Source organism: Moschus berezovskii, chromosome 5 (genome assembly GCF_049115385.1).
Source record: "Moschus berezovskii isolate FMDL1 chromosome 5, NW_MosBer_1.0, whole genome shotgun sequence".
NCBI classification, from domain to species: domain Eukaryota; kingdom Metazoa; phylum Chordata; class Mammalia; order Artiodactyla; family Moschidae; genus Moschus; species Moschus berezovskii.
Window position 1 is genome coordinate 97,901,584 of NC_142464.1, and position 22,275 is coordinate 97,923,858.

The 22,275-nt window shown below is 37.0% G+C and overlaps 1 protein-coding gene across 1 annotated transcript; it reads left to right on the forward strand.

Annotated features, from left to right (window-relative positions):
• Positions 1–22,092, forward strand: AFP (alpha fetoprotein). Its single transcript, XM_055435102.2, has 14 exons — positions 1–85; positions 564–615; positions 2,028–2,160; positions 4,118–4,329; positions 5,532–5,664; positions 7,332–7,429; positions 10,186–10,315; positions 12,414–12,631; positions 14,217–14,349; positions 14,875–14,972; positions 15,746–15,884; positions 18,003–18,226; positions 20,369–20,501; positions 22,048–22,092. Exons 1-14 carry the CDS (start codon positions 1–3, stop codon positions 22,090–22,092), a joined length of 1,833 nt encoding a protein of 610 aa, XP_055291077.2.
• The last annotated feature ends 183 nt before the right edge of the window (positions 22,093–22,275 follow it).

A 22,275-nucleotide genomic window follows, 5' to 3' on the forward strand; every position in this document is an offset into this window, starting at 1 on the left:
ATGAAGTGGGTAGTATCATTCTTTTTACTTTTTCTACTAAATTTTAGCGATTCCAGAACAATGCATAAAAATGCATATGGAATAGGTAAGATATTTTGTGTTTTTCTTTTGTCTTTTTTCTACATGAAAATTCTTAAATCTGAATTTATTTACTTGCTTTGAATAATTTATCATATTGCTCCACATAGAGGATACATATTTCATTGGTGAATGGCTTAAAATGAATGATAAATTTATATCTTATAAGAGTACAAGAATTTTACAAAATCATGGCAGTGTTTAACATTATCTGTGACTAGTTCAATAGTGTTAGAACACTGGAAGATGTAAAATCTGAATTTTAGTGTTGAGTCTACTATAAATTATTCTGCTTAACTTTATTTCTAAGCTTCTTTGTTTTCCCAAGTACAAAATTAAGATATTTGGATAGATGATTCCTAATGTCTTCTCAGTTCTAAAATTGTATAGTGTTAACCGAGACACAAACATTATATCTAGCAATGATGCCTTTCCTGACTGCAATTGAAAACACCATTTCTCATGAAATTTATCTTGCTTTCCAGATTCCATATTGGATTCTTCCCCATGTTCTTCAGGGACAAATTTAATTGGCCTGTAAGTTTTGTAAAATGCACTTTACATATGTACAGCAATGAAAATTTAATTTAGATAATTAAATAAAATTGGATAGCTCTATGAGTCTTTAAAAATGTAAAAGCAAACTAGACAATGTTAAGAAAAATTATTTATGTTGAATATCAAATTGATATTGAAGAGGTTGAATGGTTGATCCATGCCTTAGATGTTAACCTCAACCTCTAGATTCCTTGCAAATCTATGAGACAAACAGAATTAGATTTTAGAACTTGAAGAATAATGTCTGATTGATGGTAACACTATATGAATTCAATAATTTTTCTTATCATACCAATAGGATGATAGTACCATATTTTCTAATCAGAATACTGCTTAATCTTAGTAAATAGTAGAAGGTGTCTAGTCAAGGCAATGGTTTTTCCCGTGGTCATGTATGGATGTGTGAGTTGGACTGTGAAGAAGGCTGATCGCCGAAGAATCGATGCTTTTGAACTGTGGTGTTGGAGAAGACTCTTGAGAGTCCCTTATACTGCAAGGAGATCCAACCAGTCCATTCTAAAGGAGATCAATCCTGGATGTTCATTGGAGGGACTGATGCTAAAGCTGAAACTGCAATACTTTGGCCACCTCATGCGACGAGTTGACTCACTGGAAAAGACTCTGATGCTGGGAAAGGTTGGGGGCAGGAGGAGAAGGGGACGACGGAGAATGAGATGGCTGGATGACATCACCGACTCTGTGGACATGAGTTTGAGTGTACTCCGGAGTTGGTGATGGACAGGGAGGCCTGGCGTGCTGTGATTCATGGGGTCGCGGAGAGTCGGACACGACTGAGCGACTGAACTGAACTGAACTGACTGAAAATGTTCTATTTTTGGTTATTTGTAGAGGGAGGGTATGTTGTTCTCTTGAATGCTGTCTTTCTGTTCCATACTTCTGAAGTTTCTAATAATGATTTTAAAGGCATGTGTTACAGATATTGACTGTACACTGAAACCTGTGATAGTAATGCTTTGGGTTAATCCATGCTCAGACCTTGATCACCCTGGGAGTAGACTCAGGCAGAGGTCTACTGACTAATTCTCTGCTTTAAAAAAACACACACACACACAAAAACAACAAACTAAAAAGAATATAGATACCTTCAAGTAGGGATACATTGCAGTGGGTGGATGACCACAAAAGGAGGAATCATTCTTAGGGGAAATCCACTTATTTTCTTTGTTAACAGATATATGTGTATTCATGGGGGAAAGGGAAAAGAAGATGGACATTTCTTCTGGATGGCTAAAATTTACATACATTTTTAGCAAAAGTCATCCCCTAAGCAGATTACAATATAGCAGACAACAAAAAAACCGAAAACTAACCTTGAGAAAAAGAATGATATAAGTCTGTTTCTTAAGCATTCATATATATTTTTGTTTCAGAGCTACCATATTTTTTGCCCAGTCTGTTCAAGGAGCCACTTACGAGGAAGTAAGTCAAATGGTGAAAGATGTATTGACTGTAATAGAGAAATCCACTGGCAGTGGGCAACCTGCTGGGTGTTTAGAAAACCAGGTGAGTGAATAGCAATAATTTTTTTTAAAAATTGTTGTGATATTTGACTAAAACTCAGCATGCAGAAGAGAAGATGCAGGGATTGCATAAGAAATATATACATTTAATTATTTGAAAACCTGTTTTATGAGAGGAGGTTTAATTCAGATTCACTGGAGAGATTAGAGGAGAAAACATTGGATGTCTATTATAAAGAGATATTATAAGCATGGGGACTAAGAGCTAAGGTTCTGAAATCAGAGTATCTTGGTGACTGTGGGCATATTACTAAACTTCTTTGAGTTTAGTTTCTTTATCTATAAAATGAGTGATATTAATAGCTTCCATTTCTGGATTGTCATGGAGATTGATATGATGAGTAGTAGGAGTTAATTTTTATTAAGCAGTGTGACAGCCATTCTTCTTGGGAATGTTATGTACCTATTGATAGTCAAAATATTTTGTGATGTGGAGCATAGCTTTGATGAATCAGAATGAATGTTCAGTGAGCCAAGAGATTTTGGGTAGCACTTGTTGGCAGAGTATCAGCTTTGCTTGCAAATGCTAATTTATTAAATATTTGCCATAATCCTAGGGGGCAGATGGAAGTCTTCCAGTTGGGGAAGCCGAAGTGCAGAGAGGTTAGATAATTTTCTTAAAGGCAACTAACAACCAGGATTTAACATCGTCAATGGCTTCGTTATATTAGACTCTACACTACAGCGAATGAGAGGAGCATAGCACAGATTAGGGTTGCCAGATTCAACAAATAAACAACAACAAAAAAATAGGAAGCCCTCTTAAAATTGAATTTCAGATTAACAATGAATACTTTTTTACAATAGGATACCCTAATGTAGAAGATCAATAAATGACAGTTATTATTGGTTATTATTATCTCAATATAGAAAATAACTAAGAACTTTAAAATAATTAGAGCTACCAATTATGAATCAAAACGCCCAGAGAATCCTCTGTCATGATGGAGCTAATGAAGTAGCCAAAAGATGATGCATCTACATTATTATAAAGGAGGTACCCTTTTAAAGATATAAAGTGTTTATAACTCTGAAATTGGTGACTTAATAAAAGTCCCTTATTGGCATCTCTATTTTTGACTTGACCTGATAGTCTAAAAATGTATGTAAAATAAGCAAAATTCATTTATATCACAGCTCTACATCCAATGAGATATCCAAGGTGATGTTATAGAATAATGATTTATCATTGTAAACCTAAAGACATAATTTTTATGTAAACTGGGAATTGGAAGTCTTAGTTAAGATTTCCAGGATTCTCTAAATATTAGTAGTTTTAAAAGCTAAATAAAAAGTTTCCCTAAGTGAATGAAACGCACATAATTCTCAGAGGCATTCATCAGGCTATTGGTGTCATCAGCTGATTTTGGTAAAATTAAGGCAACAAAGAAGGATTTTAAACATTTAAAATGTACATTTTAAAACTTTTTTTTTTGGTTATACTGTGGGACTTGTGGGACCTTAATTACCCGACCAGAGATCAAACCCTGGCCACAGCAGTGAAAGCACCAAGTCCTAAAGCACTGGACTACCAGGGAATTCCCTAAAGCATTTTAGCTAAATGTATAATTTGACCCATTAAAAGTATTTGAGGCTATTCTTATTCCATTTCAAATTATTTTGATTTTTGTCTGAAAATAATCTCTAATTTTTAGATCAGTGTCTTATCACAAGAATATCAGATGGAGTATCTGTGTTCTCCTTTTAAGATAAAATAATTTTGTCATGTGTATTACTCAAGGTTGGCAACTAAATTCCATTTTCCAAACACATCAAAGAAAACTATCCCATCAGGATGAAACTAAATATAATTGGAATTTGTAGGGGGGAATTATTTTCCTAATCCACAGTTCTGGTTCTAGATATTAGAAAACTTTTCATCTATTTTGCAGCATTTTTAGGTAAAGTTAGTTGTCTTTCATTACAAATAAATCTTCTAGGTATCTGCCTTTCTGGAAGAAATTTGCCGTGAAAAGGAAATTCCTGAAAAATATGGGCTTTCAGATTGCTGCAGCCGAACTGGAGAGGAAAGACATGACTGTTTCCTGGCACACAAAAAGGCTGCTCCAGCTTCCATTCTACCCTTTCCAGTTCCGGAACCTGTCACGAGTTGTAAATCGTACAAGGAAAATAGAGAGCTGTTCATAAACAGGTAAGACCCCAGAAAGAGTGCAGGGCCAAGCAGAATCTAGAAATTCTGAAATTTGTGAATGTAGTCTAATGCATTGAGAAGAAAATGTTTTGTGTGGCATCATCTGAACTCTTGCCCTGTGAAATTAAGTGAGCAACATTAAATGTACCTTTGTCTCCACAACAGGTAAACAGATAGCTGTAGACCACACAGGAGACCCACCAGCTGTTAGTCTCTTAGACACACCTTGTTTTCCCTAATTTTAGCTTGCCCAAGAATAATATTTAGCTTGTCCAATTTTTCTATGGCACAAATGACTCCTTCTAGAGCCAAACAGTTGGTATTTTGTGTTCATCAAATTGTTTGGAAAGAAAAATATTAGCCATCCAGGAATGTTTGAGATACATAATCACATCTAGCATTTATTGAGCACTTAGTATGTTTTAGGCACATGTGTGCTTGGCACATGTGTGCTTGGCACATGTGATCATATTCATGCTCACAAACAGCCCATCAATTCTCCCTGTCCTCTTCCTCTTTCCTTCTTGTTTTGCAAATGAGGAGATCGAAGCTTAGACAATTAAGGCAACCGAATGAGAGCACACAGCTAGTACATTCCCAAGAGGGTATTTGAGTCCAGGTTCTTTGTTGGGGAAGACTGTGTCTAATTCTGAATCACTTCTGTCTTCCCTGGCAGTGCCTAATCCAGAGAAATATAGAGCCTGCCCTTAGAACATCTCTGCTACAGTGATTGCCAGGGTGGATAATCCCATTTTGCATTGATAAGAAAAAATACTTTACCTCTCTGCTTTATTTAGTGAAAGTCTGGCCTTTATGACTCTGGAAACATGTCTGAGTAGACTTCTTGAAAAGGACACTTTTCACAGTCAGTGGTTCTGCCTGGTTTGTTCTCAGAATGTAGGATTGGCTGTCAGATTTTTCTTTTTCCTGGAGGATCTTTATTTATTTTTATTGGCGGATAATTGCTTTACAATATTATGGTGCTCTCTACTATACATCAATGCATAGCAGTCATAATTATATATATATATATATATATATATATATCCTTCCCCTGGAGGATCCTTAGTGAGGAAAATTTTGACAGCAAGTGGAAAAAATGACGATTTTCCTAATCTTTAAACAATTCGAGAGTCCAGTTCCAAGCAATAGCAGTCCTATTTTAATGTGTTTGTAAATCTTACTGCTCCTTTTCATTTCAGATACATCTATGAGATAGCAAGAAGGCACCCTGTTCTGTATGCACCTACAATTCTTTCTTTGGCTACTCAATACGATAAAATTATTCCACATTGCTGCAAAGCTGAAAATGCCACTGAATGCTTTGAAACAAAGGTATTATATTTGTAGGGTTATCTGAAACAATAACTTCAATCTGATTATGACTGACTAAAGCCAAGAAAAAAGTTAGAAATATGCTCTGTGTATAGAGTATTATTTTCAGAATAGGATATATTTCAGTAGTCTGATATTCTTTGGGCTAAAAAGCTGGGGTTTGCTGTTTTTTTTTTTTAATTCATTCCTTTATCCATCCATTCATTCAGACAATAAAATAAAATGATTATTTTATTATTAAGGAAGAGAGTTTGGTGGGATAAAGGCAGAGGTAGAAGTGATATCCTTTATCCATCCATTCATTCAGACAATGATTATTTTATTATTAAGGAAGAGAGTTTGGTGGGATAAAGGCAGAGGTAGAAGTGATGACATAAATGAAAGAGTGGAGTAGAAGGTGAGGGAAGATGGGGCAGGAGGAAGAGGAGAAAAAGAGCAAGAGAAGAGGGAAAAAGTGAAAGAGAAGTATGATAAATGCTTTATATTTGTTATTTCTTTTAAACCTTAGAATAAATTTGAAGTGTTACTATCATTTAACAAACAAGGAAATTTAAATTTAGAGATGCGTATAGATTTCTTAGTTTTGGAGAGCTAGAATAACATCCACAATTCATTACTTGTTGCTTAAAGCCACCAACTCAATGGACATGAGTTTGAGCAAGCTCTGGGAGTTGGTGATGGACAGGGAAGCCTGTCATGCTGCAGTCCATGGAGTCACAAAGAGTCAGACATGACTGAGCGACTGAACTGAATTGAAAGTCCTATAATAAAAATTTCCTAAGCACAATGACTATTCCTGGAACATCAGGCTGTGATGCAATCTCACTTTTTGTGAGCAGCCACTTAAGAAATGGTCAGGCTTTAATTTGTTCAAAATTAGTTGTTTATTCATTCTCAAGTATGAAAATTGCAGTGTTTTTGTTTCAAAGTACTTTTAATAAATCTGTCTGGCATAGATGTATATAAACCCATCTAAAAGAAAAGAGCATGAATAAAGTTTGGTAAAAATGTATGACATTTATAATTTTTAGCAAAAAGGTTTTGTAGAGTTTCATGTTTTATCTGTGGGCTTTCCTGGTGGCTGGCTCAGTGATAAAGAATCAGTCTGCTAATGCAGGAGACCTGGGTTTGATCCTTGAGTTGGGAAGATCTCCTGGAGAAGGAAATGGTAACCCACTCCAGTATTCTTGCCTGGGAAATCCCATGGACAGAGGAGCCTGACAGTCTACAGTCCGTGTGGTCACAAAGAGTCAGACATGACTTAGTGACTAAACAACAACAATAAATACTTTAGCTGTATCTGTTGTTTTTCTAATTATTAGAGTCTAACAGGGAAAATTGGAGAAGGCAATGGCAAGCCACTCCAGAATTCTTGCCTAGAAAATCCCATGGATGGAGGAGCCTGGTGGGCTGCAGTCCTTGGGGTCGCTAAGGGTCGGACACGACTGAGCGACTTCACTTTCACTTTTCACTTTCATACATTGGGGAAGGAAATGGCAACCCACTCCAGTGTTCTTGCCTGGAGAATCCCAGGGACGGGGGAGCCTGGTGGGCTTCCGTCTATGGGGTCACACAGAGTCGGACACGACTGAAGTGACTTAGCAGCAGCAGCAACAGGGAAAATGCATCCTTTCTTGACACCTTGTTTTTTTTGTTTTTCTATCTAGGTAACATCAATTACAAAAGAATTAAGAGAAAGCAGTTTGTTAAATCAACATATATGTGCAGTAATGGGAAAATTTGGACCCCGGACCTTCCGAGCCATGTAAGTTTGAGCTCTATCTGGAAGACATCTGCAAAACTTCCATTTTGTAATTTGAGTCAACTTTTCTCATTATTACTGTTGTAGAGAATGAAGTTTCCATTGATGAGAGCTACTGTGGGCTTCCCTTGTAAAGAATCTGTCTGCAGTGTGGGAGACGTGGGTTCAATCTCTGGGTTGAGTAGATCCCCTGGAAAAGGGAAAGACTACCCATTCCACTATTCTGGCCTGGAGAATTCCATGGACTATATAATCCATGTGGTCACAGAGTCAGACACGACTGAGCGACTTTCACTTTCACTTTTCACTGTGATTAGAATCGTGAAATCTTAGGAATGGGGGGAACAGATCAGTCTGCTGTTTAAAACTTTCTAAAGTCCAGATGAGATAATGCTTAGAGAAGGCTTCAGAGATTTAGCTACTTACCTATTCTTCTGGATACTCAGGTTCTGGACTTCAACTTATTTATGCCTCATAATTATAATTATTTTCCTGCATTCTTTACAAAGTAGATTAGCCTTCTCTAAGTATCATTTAAAATTTCTGGCTTAACAAAAGATTTTTTGTATTAATTCTGCTTCCTACTCTGCTATAAAAGTCCATTATGTCCATTGTTGCTCTTCATAAAATATTCACTTGAAGCAATAATATTAGAATCTACTGTCCAGAGGAAAACAAAATTGTCATTTCTGAAGAACTGGCATGTATTTTCCTAACTGATGAAAGCATATGTTAATAACTCATTGAAGTCTGTTTTCTTCTCCCAGCTGCTAAAAAAGCTCAGAGGCAAATTGGGAGTTTTTCAATTGACTGCTGTACTTAGCATCTTTGCCCTCTATTTCTTCCCTTGATTGTATGTTTGTATGTATCTGTGTATCTATCTATCTAATCTATTATCTATGTATCTAATTTATCTATTTTTTGTTGTTAGAATGAGAGGAATATTAAAAAAACAAAACCCAAACAACTGAATCACATAGTTCAACCTCTTCATTTTCAGACGAGTAACCTGAAGTCCAGTCAGATTAAAGCAGTTTACCCAAGACCACATTACTGGTCATCAGAACCAAGTTTTTCTAGGTCCTTGTCATGATTTATTTCCATCACATCTGCTTGTCTGCTATGTCAGTAATCTCTAATTGTCTGAATCCTGACAACTGCGACTTTAAGGTCAAATATGGGAACCAGAATTATCAGTGATTTAGAGCTGCACTGGCCAGTATGGCAACCACTAGCCACAGGAAGCTCCCAAGCACTTGAAATGTGGCTAGTGTAAATGAGGAATTGTGCTCTAAGTGTAAAGCCAGATTTCAAAGACTCAGTATGAAAAAGAAAATGTGCGATATCTCATTAATAGGCTTACTGTTATAAACAAGGACCCACTGTATAACACAGGAAACTGTATTCAGTATCTTGTAATAACCTATAATAGAAAAGAATCTGATAAAGAATATGTATATATATAAAACATATAAAAATGAGTCACTCTGCAATTAGTACATCTGAAAAACTAACACATTGTAAGTTAACTATATTTCAATAAAAAGTAGTTATATTGAAATATTATTTTTTATATATTGTGCTAAAAAACATTATTACAGCAAATTTAACCTGTTCCTTTTTACTTTTTAGTATGGTTGCTAGGAAATTTTAAATTATAATAATTGGTTCAAAGTACTCTTCAGTTTTAAACTGAAGCATTTCTAGTATAGAAAAACATCTGGCCTACTAATTGAAGAGTACCAAGTACATGCATGTAAAGTGTATTTATTTGCTTGTTTGTTAAATGACACATTTAAAAATATTGTACTTGGTAAAAACTTAAAGTTTTAAGTCATGGATTTAGTTCCAAGACTGGTTGATTCTTCTTGGAGGAGGTCAGATTATGCTTTAACTACCCTCCAACTCTATTAGAAACTTAAAGATTAATTCATGACCTACTTTATTTAAATTTACCTTAGTCAAAGAATGTAAGTTAACATATTATTCTTTAAATTAAAAAACCAAAAAGAGAATAAAAACCAAAGGAAAAAAGATATTATTATAATAACATTATTTATCATTTGATATCCATAAGTGATTAAAGTTAAATATTCTCAATTAAAAAAGAAAGTCTGTTGACTAGTAGCAGCAATAATACCAGTTACTCTAGGGTGCAGTGGTCTCAACTAGACAGCTCTTAAAATTTACATAAAATATGCACAAGGAATAAAAACTTTTATTTCTGACTTCTTTTGTGGGTCATAATATGCGTCTTGGCATGATGACACATCTGAGTGTTTAGTTGGCTTTGCTTTCTTGTTCCTGTTGATTCACACCTATGCACCCTCCCCATATTCTCAGGAGTGTTGTTTTTTTTCTCCCAAGTAAAAAAATGACTACTGTTCTGAAAGAAAATTTTCCGTTTCTTAATTATTTATCCTTTTCAGTTTTTTTCCACCTTATTACAACAAGGATCCCAAATACTCAGCATCAGGATCCAACAACAAAGAGATAAATATTGTTGCAAATCACAAAAAAGGTTTTAGGAAAAGATAAATTAGTTCCATACCATTTGTAGGGCCAGATCACAGTTTACAGACTCACTGCCTTGAAAGACTGGGGTAGAATTGATAAGATGTGTAACACTTCCCCTTTTCTTTATAAACAGGAACATTTTGGCTTTTTCTCCTCGGAGTGCAACTAGATGAATACTCTATGTATGTTATTTCATCTTGATAGATAGCCATGATTGATTTCTAATTCTTTTTTTCCCCTAGAACTGTTACTAAAGTGAGTCAAAAGTTTCCCAAAGCTAATTTTACTGAAATTCAGAAACTGGTCATGGATGTGGCCCACATACATGAGGAATGCTGCAAAGGAAACGTGCTGGAGTGTCTGCAGGATGGGGTGAAGAGTTTTGCCTCCTATGAAAAAGATATTTCCACTCTCTTTTCTTTCTTTTGCTCTCATTCTAAATGGGAGAAGGCTGTTGCGAGTTGGTCATCGGTGTGGTAACTAGCTGACAGTGAACAACCGTATTTGCTGACTTTGTTTTTTACTTCAAGCATAGGCTCCTCTTGCTAGACCATTCTTTTTTATTTTGAAAGGAGATGGTAACCTCTTGGGAACCCTCCACATAGAACTGGGGGCAGGCAGACTCTTTACTGTTAATATATTTGTTTTTCCATCCATTTGTATGTTCAGTTGACAGTATATATTGAATACCTTTTATGTGCCAGCCACGTTGGGGTCACGTATTAGGAAGACACAAGCTGATTTCAAGGAATTTGCTGTCTGATAGGATTGATAAGACATGTGACCTCGTTGGGGTTAGGGACTGTCTTTGGTTGGCTGTTATTTCTGTAGGCCACCAGCACAATGCCTGGCACATGGAAGGCACTCTATATTATGTTCATAGAGCTATTACATGAATACGACAAAATAATATAAGAAACATAAAAACAACACAAAATACTGTTCTACAAAGTAAAAAGCTAGCCATCAAGGAGATGTGTGAATAAAGGGCTCTAAGGTAATTAAAAACCAGAAACAAATACACCCAAAACAGAACCCTCAAGCATGCCATAGTCAGTTGAGCTTTAAGCAGTGTGGCATTGATCTATTTTGGGCTGCCCTTGGCTTCTTAGATGTTGTGCAATAGGTCTGTCTCCAAATTTCTCCCTCTCTGGTCCCCTGTGATACACCTTCTTCTTCAAGGAGGCTTAAAATCATTGTTCCTAGATATTTAGATGGCTTGAAACCAGGGCTGGAATGTGGTTTCCAGAAGGTTGAAAGTGAGGGTAAAATGCTCGTTTCAACCAGTCCAATGGCAATTTGTCTGAGATAGACTTGGAAGTCATGGCAAGCCACTCCAGTACTCTTGCCTAGAAAATCCCATGGATGGAGGAGCCTGGTAGGCTGCAGTCCGTGGGGTTGCTGGGGGTCGGACACGACTGAGCGACTTCACTTTCACTTTTCACTTTCACACATTGGAGAAGGAAATGGCAACCCACTCCAGTGTTCTTGCCTGGAGAATCCCAGGGATGGGAGAGCCTGGTGGGCTGCTGTCTATGGGGTCACACAGAGTCGGACACGACTGAAGTGACTTAGCAGTAGCAGCAGCAGCAGCAGACTTGGAAGTCAGCAAGAAGCCAAGGCTGCTGGGGAGACCTGAGGGTGACTCTCTGAGCCCAGGCAAAGAATCTTGGTGTCAGGAGTTGGGGAAAGTGAACTGGGGATTCTGCCTCCAAGGCAGATTTTCCTATCTCATTTATTTTTCCTTTTAAAAGCACTTACCTTCATATTAATAATGCTAACAAGAACAATTTTCTCTTTGTATCAGTTTTAGTTGGCAATTTTACTAAGTGGTACGGTCATTTCCTAAAGTTTAGTTTTTTCAGTTTGGAGTGCATAACCATCCTTTTCCTTTAAGGTGGAAAAAATAATTTAAGTATGGTATATTAGTTGGATTTTAACAGCTGAATAATGGGATCCTGATAAGGATGCACAGAATTTTCAGGACTTTGAGAGGGACATGTAAGCTCAGCTTCTTTCTTGGTCACTTACATGCCCTGAACATTTCATTGTGTATAGACTTCCCTCTGGAGGTCATAATGGGTTACTGCAGATTGTTTTGCTAAAAATGAATCTTTTGCTCTCCATGATATGCCATCAATAACAAATGTTTAGTAGCACATTTCAGTACTGATAGAAAGATATGCATCAACATGCATATCATTCACTTTGAGGCATACTTTTGTCTTTTGTTTTTAAAAACTTGCTATGAGGGTAAAATATATTTTAGCTGACACTTCTGAAAAGAAGAATTGAACACACAAGGTTAGGTGGAAAGACGTGAAGAGAGACAGAAGGGAGAAAGCACTACCATAAAAGGGGAAACAGGGCAAATGTCTTTTTCCTTCATTCTTTCCTTCCTAGGATTGGCCTTAAGATCCTGAATTAAAGAATAAATTTTTGAAACTTAGACTTTGTTTCTCTATTGCAGGAAAGAGTTATGTCCTACATATGTTCTCAACAAGATATTCTGTCAAGACAAATAGCAGAGTGCTGCAAGTTGCCCACCACACTTGAACTTGGTCAGTGCATAATTCATGCAGAAAATGATGACAAACCTGAAGGCTTATCTCCAAATGTAAATAGGTTTTTAGGAGAGAGAGATTTCACCCGACTTTCTTCAAGGGATAAAGATCTCTCCATGGCAAGGTAACACACTCTGTAAATGTTATACTCACACAAATAAGAATCATGATATGACTGACAGCTTTGTGTTGTTGAAATGGTTTCTGAACTCAGTGTGTGAGGATGATGCTAGAATGTTCTAAGCCAAAATATAGTTAGGCAGATAACAAGGGAATAAAGAACGGGATCTCTTATACTGATGAGACTTTCACCCTGCTGTTGCCTACTGGCTTGCTTCTGAGGATGCATTTTCTTTTCTATAAATTTCTCTGGAATCAGAAGCATTATCATCCTTGTATGGGTTGCTCATATAAAGATCACCGTTGGTTTTCCGAATAGGTTATAGATATTTTTATAATAAGAAGGGCTCATAATTAAGAATGTGCTTTTTCACTGTGTATGTTTTAAAAACTTTTCCCTCAAGTATAACTTAATAGATAGTGCTAGATAGAAGGGCCTTTATTGTAGCAAATTTATTTGCTATTTATTGAATATATGTTTTATTTTTTTAAGGAAATAAAGATGCATTTAAAGATATTTGCAGTATGGCACTAATAACTGTAATTTACAGGACATGTTCTAATTCTATTTGCCTTTAAGGGGAATGAGCAGCTAAGTTAGTACATTTTCCTTTATTGTACAGTGTGTTTCAATGGACACTATTAGAGGAGGGATTGTGCAGCTCTTAGGACATTATACTTAATGATCTCCAAAGGTCTTTCTAAATTTGAGTCTGCTTTTAATGTGGTAGTGAAAATAATGGTGCAATTTTCTTTTTAATAATCCCAGAGGATATTACTCTATTGTTGCCTTAAAATTAGATGGGCACACATTGTTTGCACCGCTAAATTAAATTATGCAAACAAGAACAAAGTCTAGATTTCAGAAACTCACGGACAATATTATTAGAGGCAGAACTAATATGACCCATTTCTACAATCTGGGAATACAATCAGTAAATTCAAGAATTCTCTTTAAATTTACCCATTTATACATTCTGAAGTTGTTCATTTAATAGAAGCAGTTCTTCAATTGGAAAGGCTCTTCGCAATAGAAATTTTCTCATCCAAGAGTGATCTTTCCTTAAACATTCTATGTGGCTTCCTTCCACTAGGTTTTTCTTTTGAAAGAGCTGCTCAAAGAGACTTTTCTTGACCACACACTCTAAATTGTCACCCTTTCCCCTCTTCTTTTATTTCTCTTCATTGATCTAGCAATACTTAAATTAGGTGACCTATTTCTTATTTGTTTCTGTCTCCCTATAATGCATGCTTTTGAGAGGCCAGGCATTTTATCTTATACATTATTGAAACCTTCCTGCTTAAAGAAAATGCTTGCACAGAGATGGCAGTGGAATAATATTTGTTGGATGGATACATTTAAAGTCCATAAGTGAAAAACCAAAGCAAATGATGCAAAAGAAAGCAAAACACCATTTTAGAACAATTTGAGGGGTCATAATTTTCATTAATAGTTTTGCCATGCATATAGTTGAAATCATATTTGACTTCTAGGTTTATTTACTTCAATGTTAACTCCTACATGTCATATAGCAGAGGAATAATTTGTCTCTTAATTCCAATAACTTGTTTTTTCACACATATTTCAGATTTACATATGAATATTCAAGAAGACACACTAAGCTTGCTGTTCCAATAATTCTAAGAGTTGCCAAAGGATATCAGGAATTACTGGAGAAGTGTTCCCAGTCTGAAAACCCTTCTGAATGCCAGGATAAAGGGGTAAATTGCTTTAGTTTTTTAAGGAAAATCTGAAAAACTAGATTGATATCATGTATTGAAAGTGCTGTTTGAAAATACCTAGTTACTAACAAGTTGTTAGGTGGCTATATCTATTAAATAGCTATCTAGCTAGTGATTAACTGGTAGTCAACAACTTTTGGCTTATTTTAGAAATACAAATGTTTTAACCAAAAATTCTTTTATACACAGAATAAAACTAATATTCCTTTCGAATAGCTCCAGAAAGGCAAGAATTTTGTATAGAAAGAATTGTAATTTTTTAACCCAAGGATTGAGTTCTGTCATACAATAACTTGTGGTTCACACAGTTTTAAACTTAAATCCCTAAATTCCATTTGCTTTAATTCTCATAATTCATCTTTAATATTAAAAAAAAGCCTCTAAAAGTGATTTCTCTAAGATTGGTATCATAATAGAATAAGATATTGTTTGGCCAAATTTTACATATAAATTTGCATGTACAGACAGAAAAAAAAATGTATATAATAATGCTTGTATTTTCAGGAAGAAGAATTGGAGAAATATATCCAGGAGAGCCAAGCCCTGGCAAAGCGAAGCTGTGGTCTCTTTCAGAAATTAGGAGAATATTACTTACAAAATGCGTATGCTTTGTTTAAACAATATTTTAAGTGATGTATGGGAAGATCCCCTGGAGAAGGGAATGGTAGCCCACTACAATATTCTTGCCTGGAGAATCTCATGGACAGAGGAGTCGGGTGGGCTACAGTCCATAGGGTTACAGAGTCAGACATGACTGAATGACTAACACTTAAGTGATTTAAAATCTTTAACTGATGAGGGAAAGATATATCTAAATTAACCACCCATGGCTATGCTAATTTCATCACCTAGTTGGACTGGTGTGCTTAGTCGCTCAGTCGTGTCCAAGGTTTTGCAACCCCATGGTCTGTAGGCCCCCAGGTTCCACTGTCCATCAGTCAGTTTCCTGTTCCAGCAGGCGTCCTTCCCCAGGCCCGTCTCTTAAGGAACAACAGATGGCCTGTAAAGATGGCCTCCAAAGTCTGGCTTTGGGTTGCCCAAACCATGCTGATTTTTGCAGTAAGGATACCCCTTCTATCATAAAGTTAAAGCTCCAAAAGATCAAAGTTTGTTTCAAGGAAACTTTTGAGGGTGGGAATAGAGCCAGCCTGCTGCCCAGTGTTAATTTTCCCACTGGGATCTGGTGGTGTAACAGGAGTGTAGGGAGTGAGTGTCAGAGTGAATGTGTCCCCAGTACTGGTCCAGGCACCATGTGGATGAAACAAATGAGCTGAATTCATGCTTTCTGATGCCAGAAGAGCATCTTTGAGAAGGAGTGGGGGTCCAGAAGCAAGTGAAGGACTCAGCAAGATTTGGTGGGAAATGCTTCTTTCAGGTTTCTTGTTGCTTACACAAAGAAAGCTCCTCAGCTGACCTCACCTGAGCTAATGGCCTTGACCAGGAAAATGGCAAACGCAGGAGCCATTTGTTGCCATCTCAGTGAGGACAAACAACTGGCCTGTGGCGAGGGAGTGGTGAGTGTTTTGTTTGGTCCCATCCTGTTTCTGCTCTGTTGGACTCGAAATAGCCTTATGGATCCCATTCAGGAGAAATGGTTAAGAATCAATGTGGAGATAACTTTCCTGGACTTGCTTGATTAGTTGCAGTTGAAGGGGTGTAAGAACTCAGCTCTGAATGGTTGGCATGTGGACAGGCTTCCTGTCCTTCTAGAATGGCAGTGAGTCTATTCAACAATGTCTCAGCAAGCTTTATGTACAGGGATGACAGAAAGACTGACACATCACTAGATTCATGATTTCATCAAATATCTAATGTTGAAAAAGCTTCAGGTTTGACAGATTCAGAGTCTCTATTTTATGTTTAGCCATATCTATGTTTTTGTCTTTTGTAGTTTAATTTTTTTTAATTGGAGGCTAATTACTTTACATTATTGTATTGGTTTTACCATACATTGACATGAATCTGCCCTGGGTGTACATGTGTTCCCTATCTTGAACCCCCCTCCCACCTCCCTCCCCATCCCATCCCTTTTATGATGATAATATTAGGGGCAACTTATCCCCCTTAACAAGGTACAGGGTATAGAACAGGGTAGTCCCATGTTCTGAATAATAAAATGACTTTCCAGTTGGTAAGGCCAATAATCTTTACTTTTTACATCACTGGTGTCTTACATATGATTACAGGTTTAATTTTTTCATTATTTTTTCCCTTAAAGTCACAGTTGTGAATAAAATTGTATATTTTTTTCCATTTTTCCTCTTTTGTATGATGAGGAGTTAATTGCTAGTAAGTCTTCATGTCCTGGAATTTTTTGTCAAAGGTTAGAAGTAAAAAGAAAATTTCCTGTAATTAAGTATTGTCATCTTTGTCATTTATGGAGTCCCAGATGTTAGTAGGATGCAGGGACAAGGGTGGGAGAGCTTCAGGGGTATAGTTCCTGGGGACCTTCTGCCTACATTCCTGTCCCATTTCACGACTTGTTAGTCTTGTCACACTGGGAAAGCTGGTCATCTCACTAAGCTTGAGAATTTTCATCTGATGTCTGAGAACAGAAGTTGTGCCCTCTTACAATGGCTGTCTTAAATGATATAATCAGTATGACTCGCTCAGCACTAGTGTGATACACAGTATGCATACAAAATATGTTGGCCCTTATTACAAGTTATTATTAGGTGCTTAAGAAATATGTCTGGGGACTTCCCTGGTGGTCCAGTGGTTAAGTCCTCACCTTCCAATGAAGGGGATGTGGGTTCGATCCCTGGTTGAGGAGCAAAGATCCCACATGCTTCACCGTCAAAAAATCAAAACATAAAACAAAAATAATATTGTTACAAATTCAATAAAGATTTTAAAATTGGTTCATATAAAAACTTTTGAAATAATAAAAAAAAGGTATCTCTGAAACGTGGAAGGTAAGTGAATTCTACATGAAGGAAACCTTAAGGACACACACACACACATACACACACAGGCCTTATTTCTTTTCAATTAGGACTATGAGCTTCCCTTGTAGCTCAGCTGGTAAAGAATCTTCCTGCAGTGTGGGAGACCTGAGTTCAATCCCTGGGTTGGAAGATCCTCTGGAGAGGGGAAAGGCTACCCACTCCAGTATTCCGGCCTAGAGAATTCCATGGACTGTATAGTCGATGGGGTTGCAAAGAGTCAGACATGACTGAGCGACTAACACTTGTGTATTAACTATGTGCAGAGGTTAGGTTTTGCTATTCTTACCTTCAGAAAGTGATTCTCTAAATCCCAAAAGGAAAATGGAAAGTTCAACTAAATGTACATGGAAAATATAAGCCATGTAATGATTTCCTGGGTCAGAGCAGAGACTTTTCCCCTGAGGAAGTATGTATGTAACTGAAAATGTGTTTTCAACAGTTGACACAAATAGCTGAAGGGGCTGTCTTCCATATCACCTGGGAACATAGGCAACTAAAAACTGACGTTTATCCCAAACAAGTGGGTAAAGGTAAATATGGCAGCACATACGCCATACAGACAACACGTTTTCCTGTAATGTTGATATTACTGGACATTAAACATTACTGCAACAGTTTTCCTGAATCAGTTCTCTGGTTAATGCTCCATCTCTTTGCTTTCTCCTCTCTCACTCTCCTATTCAGGCTGACCTTATTATAGGACACTTGTGCATCAGACATGAAGAGAATCCCGTAAACCCCGGTGTTGACCAGTGCTGCACCTCTTCATACTCCAACAGGAGGCCATGCTTCAGCAGCTTGGTGGTGGATGAGACATACGTGCCTCCGCCATTCTCCGACGACAAGTTCATCTTCCATAAGGATCTATGCCAAGTTCAGGGTGTAGCCCTGCAGACAATGAAGCAACAGTAAGAAATGGTTATTTGCTACTTTGGAGACGTAAATAAGTAGTGGTGGAGGTTTCTACCTCACATACCCAACACTTGGGCTCACCAGGAGAATATTATTACTCCAAAGCACTTAAAGTGACTTTCAAAATAGTCTCGTCTCAGTGTCTTCATAACGTTTAGTCTGGGAAAATTCACTGGGGGAAGATGTTCCTGTTTGTAAAAAGAGTCTCCATTTTAACTATTGCTGTGATGCGTTTTGGGATTGAGAAAAAAGGGGCAATCTGTTTAGGGTTAATTAGGATATACAGTCAGAACTGTACATGGAACAACAGACTGGTTCCAAATAGGAAAAGGAGTACATCAAGGTTGTATATTGTCACCCTGCTTATTTAACTTATATGCAGAGTACATCATGAGGAACGCTGGGCTGGAAGAAGCACAAGCTGGAATCAAGATTGTTTGGAGAAATATCAATAACCTCAGATATGCAGATGACACCACCCTTATGGCAGAAAGTGAAGAGGAACTCAAAAGCCTTTTGAGGAAAGTGAAAGAGGAGAGTGAAAAGGTTGGCTTGAAGCTCAACATTCAGAAAACAAAGATCATGGCATCTGGTCCCATCACTTCATGGGAAATAGATGGGAAAACAGTGTAAACAGTGTCAGACTTTATTTGGGGGGGCTCCAAAATCACTGCAGATGCTGATTGAAGCCATGAAATTAAAAGACGCTTACTCCTTGGAAGGAAAGTTATGACCAACCTAGATAGTATATTAAAAAGCAGAGACATTACTTTGCCATCCAAGGTCCATCTAGCCAAGGCTATGGTTTTTCCCGTGATCATGTATGGATGTGAGAGTTGGATTGTGAAGAAAGCTGAGTGCCGAAGAATTGATGCTTTTGAACTGTGGTGCTGGATAAGACTCTTGAGAGTCCCTTGTACTGCAAGGAGATCCAACCAGTCCATTCTAAAGGATATCAATCCTGGGTATTCATTGGAAGGACTGATGCTAAAGCTGAAACTGCAATACTTTGGCCACCTCATGCAACGAGTTGACTCACTGGAAAAGACCGTGATGCTGGGAGGGATTGGGGGCGGGAGGAAACGGGGACGACAGAGAATGAGGTGGTTGGATGGCATCACCGACTCAATGGACATGAGTTTGAGTAGACTCCAGGAGTTGGTGATGGACAGGGAGGCCTGAAGTGCTGTGATTCATGGGGTCGCAGAGAGTCGGACACGACTGAGCGACTGAACTGAACGGAACTGAGGATATATCTTTATAGGAAGTCTTGGGTACTTGCAACAGAAGCATTGAAAAAGTTCCTTTGCATTTTTTCCACACTATTTACTCCTTGAAGAAAATAACCATCATATTCGATTCAACCGTGAAGTATGGGCGTTAGGAAATGGAATGCACATTTCAGTTCATTGCGGGACGCATTTTGTAATGATGATAGTAATGCAAAGTGGAATTCATTTCTCCAAATTTCCATGCATTTTAATGCTCCCGTGCTTTGTAAAAGGTCTCCCTTCATTTTAGAAAACCTGCTCTTCCCTTTTTTCTGTCACAATCTGAGGCATGTAAGAATGCTGCCTCCTCTGGCAAGCCTCTCCCATTTCTTCAGTTTATGTTAATTTCAACATGAATACATTGCTAAATGTGTTGTTGTTGTTCAGTCACTCAGTTGTGTCTGACTCTTTGCGACCCTGTGGATTTCAGCACTGAATGTGCAGTACAGGCAATTAGGATGGACAGTGTTCTGGTAGGGGTGTGATAACTGTGAATGGCAGGGGTTTGGAAGTTGGAGCCTTTGAGTATAGATAAGACGTATTTCAGAAGAGAGAACCAATCAGAAAGAATATTTTAGGCAAGTAAGAAGACTGTATTTCGCTACATATAAGTATGGTGGAACTATGAAGTAGTGTTTCATCTATAATCTGCACAAATCCAGACCAGTGGAACATTTAGCATGGTTCTAGCCTCCGTCTTTCTAATAAATAATAGACAAAATATATGTGGTAAGTCTGATGATAATTGATGGAATGAGGTTGTGGAGCGAGGATTGCTGGGGCTCTGAAAGTTCTCTACTAGGAAGTTTTTAGAAAAACACCATCGCAAAGCAGACTTCTCTTATATATTGTTTTGTTTTGAAACAGGTTTCTCATTAACCTTGTGAAGCAGAAGCCACAAATAACAGAGGAACAACTTGAGACTGTCGTTGCAGATTTCTCTGGCCTCCTGGAAAAGTGCTGCCAAAGCCAAGAGCAGGAAGTCTGCTTTACAGAAGAGGTAGGTGCAGCTCATGTGTATACTCAAACACTCGGTATGGAATCTTCTGTAGTGAAAAATGAAAAGAATATCTCACTAATTTATAATTTTAAAATAATGCCAGAAATATTTATATTTAATTTAGAAACAGATCGAAAGACTCTAATGTTTAAAAATAGCCATAGTTTTCCTAAATATTAGGAAGAAGTGCAATTTGGAATGTATAATGAGAGTTAGTAATTTTTATTTGTTTCCTAGTAGAGAAATCCGTAAAGTGAATATATAATTAACTGATGATAATTTAGATGGCTTCTGGCCTAAAATTTATCAATTCAGCAAATGGATGAAAAGGATTTAGTTGCAAATTAATTGTGCAAACAGGATATTGGGGGAATATTTATAGAAAGTATATTGAACTCATTTAGGAGCAAGCCTTTGAATATTAACGGAGTAGTAATTAAGGATTATCTTAATATAATTATTTAGCAATTTTAGCTGGATTTACAAATTGGTTACATTTTGTAAGCCTCAAGTTTGTATTACTAAATACATTTGAATATAGCATCACTATATTTTAAAGATATTCTATATTTCAACCTTTTGCTCATTTTATTTGACTGTCTCATAATATAGAAGTTTAGATGTTTTGTTATTTGATAATATTTAGAAATGTTGAGTTTTTCAATAGATAATATAATTATGTGTGTTTCAATGTGTGTATTTATTAGTATGTGTTGTGTTTTTGGTAGAAGTGGGTGGGACAGAGAGCAAAATCAGATAAACTAAGTAAAATAGATTTTATGTAAACTATTTATGATAAATATGATACAAAAAGATTAATGTCCTCTGTTGTGAGAAGACATTAATTTACAGGTAGAGAACATTAACAAATAGTAGCATAGCGGTATTTTCTCTGCAAATCTTTTGATTTCTATGACTGATTTTTAGAGAAAGGAGAGAGGATGAGGCTTGGTAAGAATTTGGAGTTTGGTATAGGAATTACAATATCTACTGTTGATCAGAGTGGAGGATTTTTTCCACCTCTGGCTTCCGTTGTCTCAGTTTGTTGACATCAGAGTTATATATCTTTATTTTAACCCATGTAATCTATAAACCTGTGAATTTACCCCTAGCTAGTAAAGAGTTAACTGTGTCTTGACTAGCATAGTCATCTACTTTTTAATTTGATGAGTCTTATTGATTGAGTTTACTTTTTTTTTCCTTTTTTTTTTTTGGTGTTTTTTTTCCATTTTTTATTAGTAGTTGATGTACAGTATCATATAAGTTACAGGTATGCAGTATGGTAATTCACAATTTTTTAAAGGTTCTACTCCATTTATAGTATTGGCTATATCCCCCAGGTTGTACAATCTATCACTGTAGCTTATTTTACACCTAATAGCTCTCATTCCCTCCTTCCTTATCCCCCTCCCTCCTTATCTCCCCTCCCTCTTTCCTCTCCCCACTCACTGGTAACCGCTAGTTTGTTCTCTGTATCTGTGAATCTGCTTCTTTTTTGTTATAGTCACTAGTTTGTTGATGATTCTTTTTTGTTTTTAATTTGCAGGGTCCAGCACTGATTTCAAAAACTCGTGCTGCTTTGGGAGTCTAAATTACTTCAGGTAACAAAAATTCAGAAAAGGCTAACTATAATGTTGATTCTCCCCAAATATTGATCCATAGTGAAATACATCCTAAGAGCTAGCATTAAATACTTTCTTAAGTCAGTCAGTCAGTTCAGTCCCTCAGTCGTGTCCGACTCTTTGCAACCCCATGGACAGCAGCATGCCAGGCC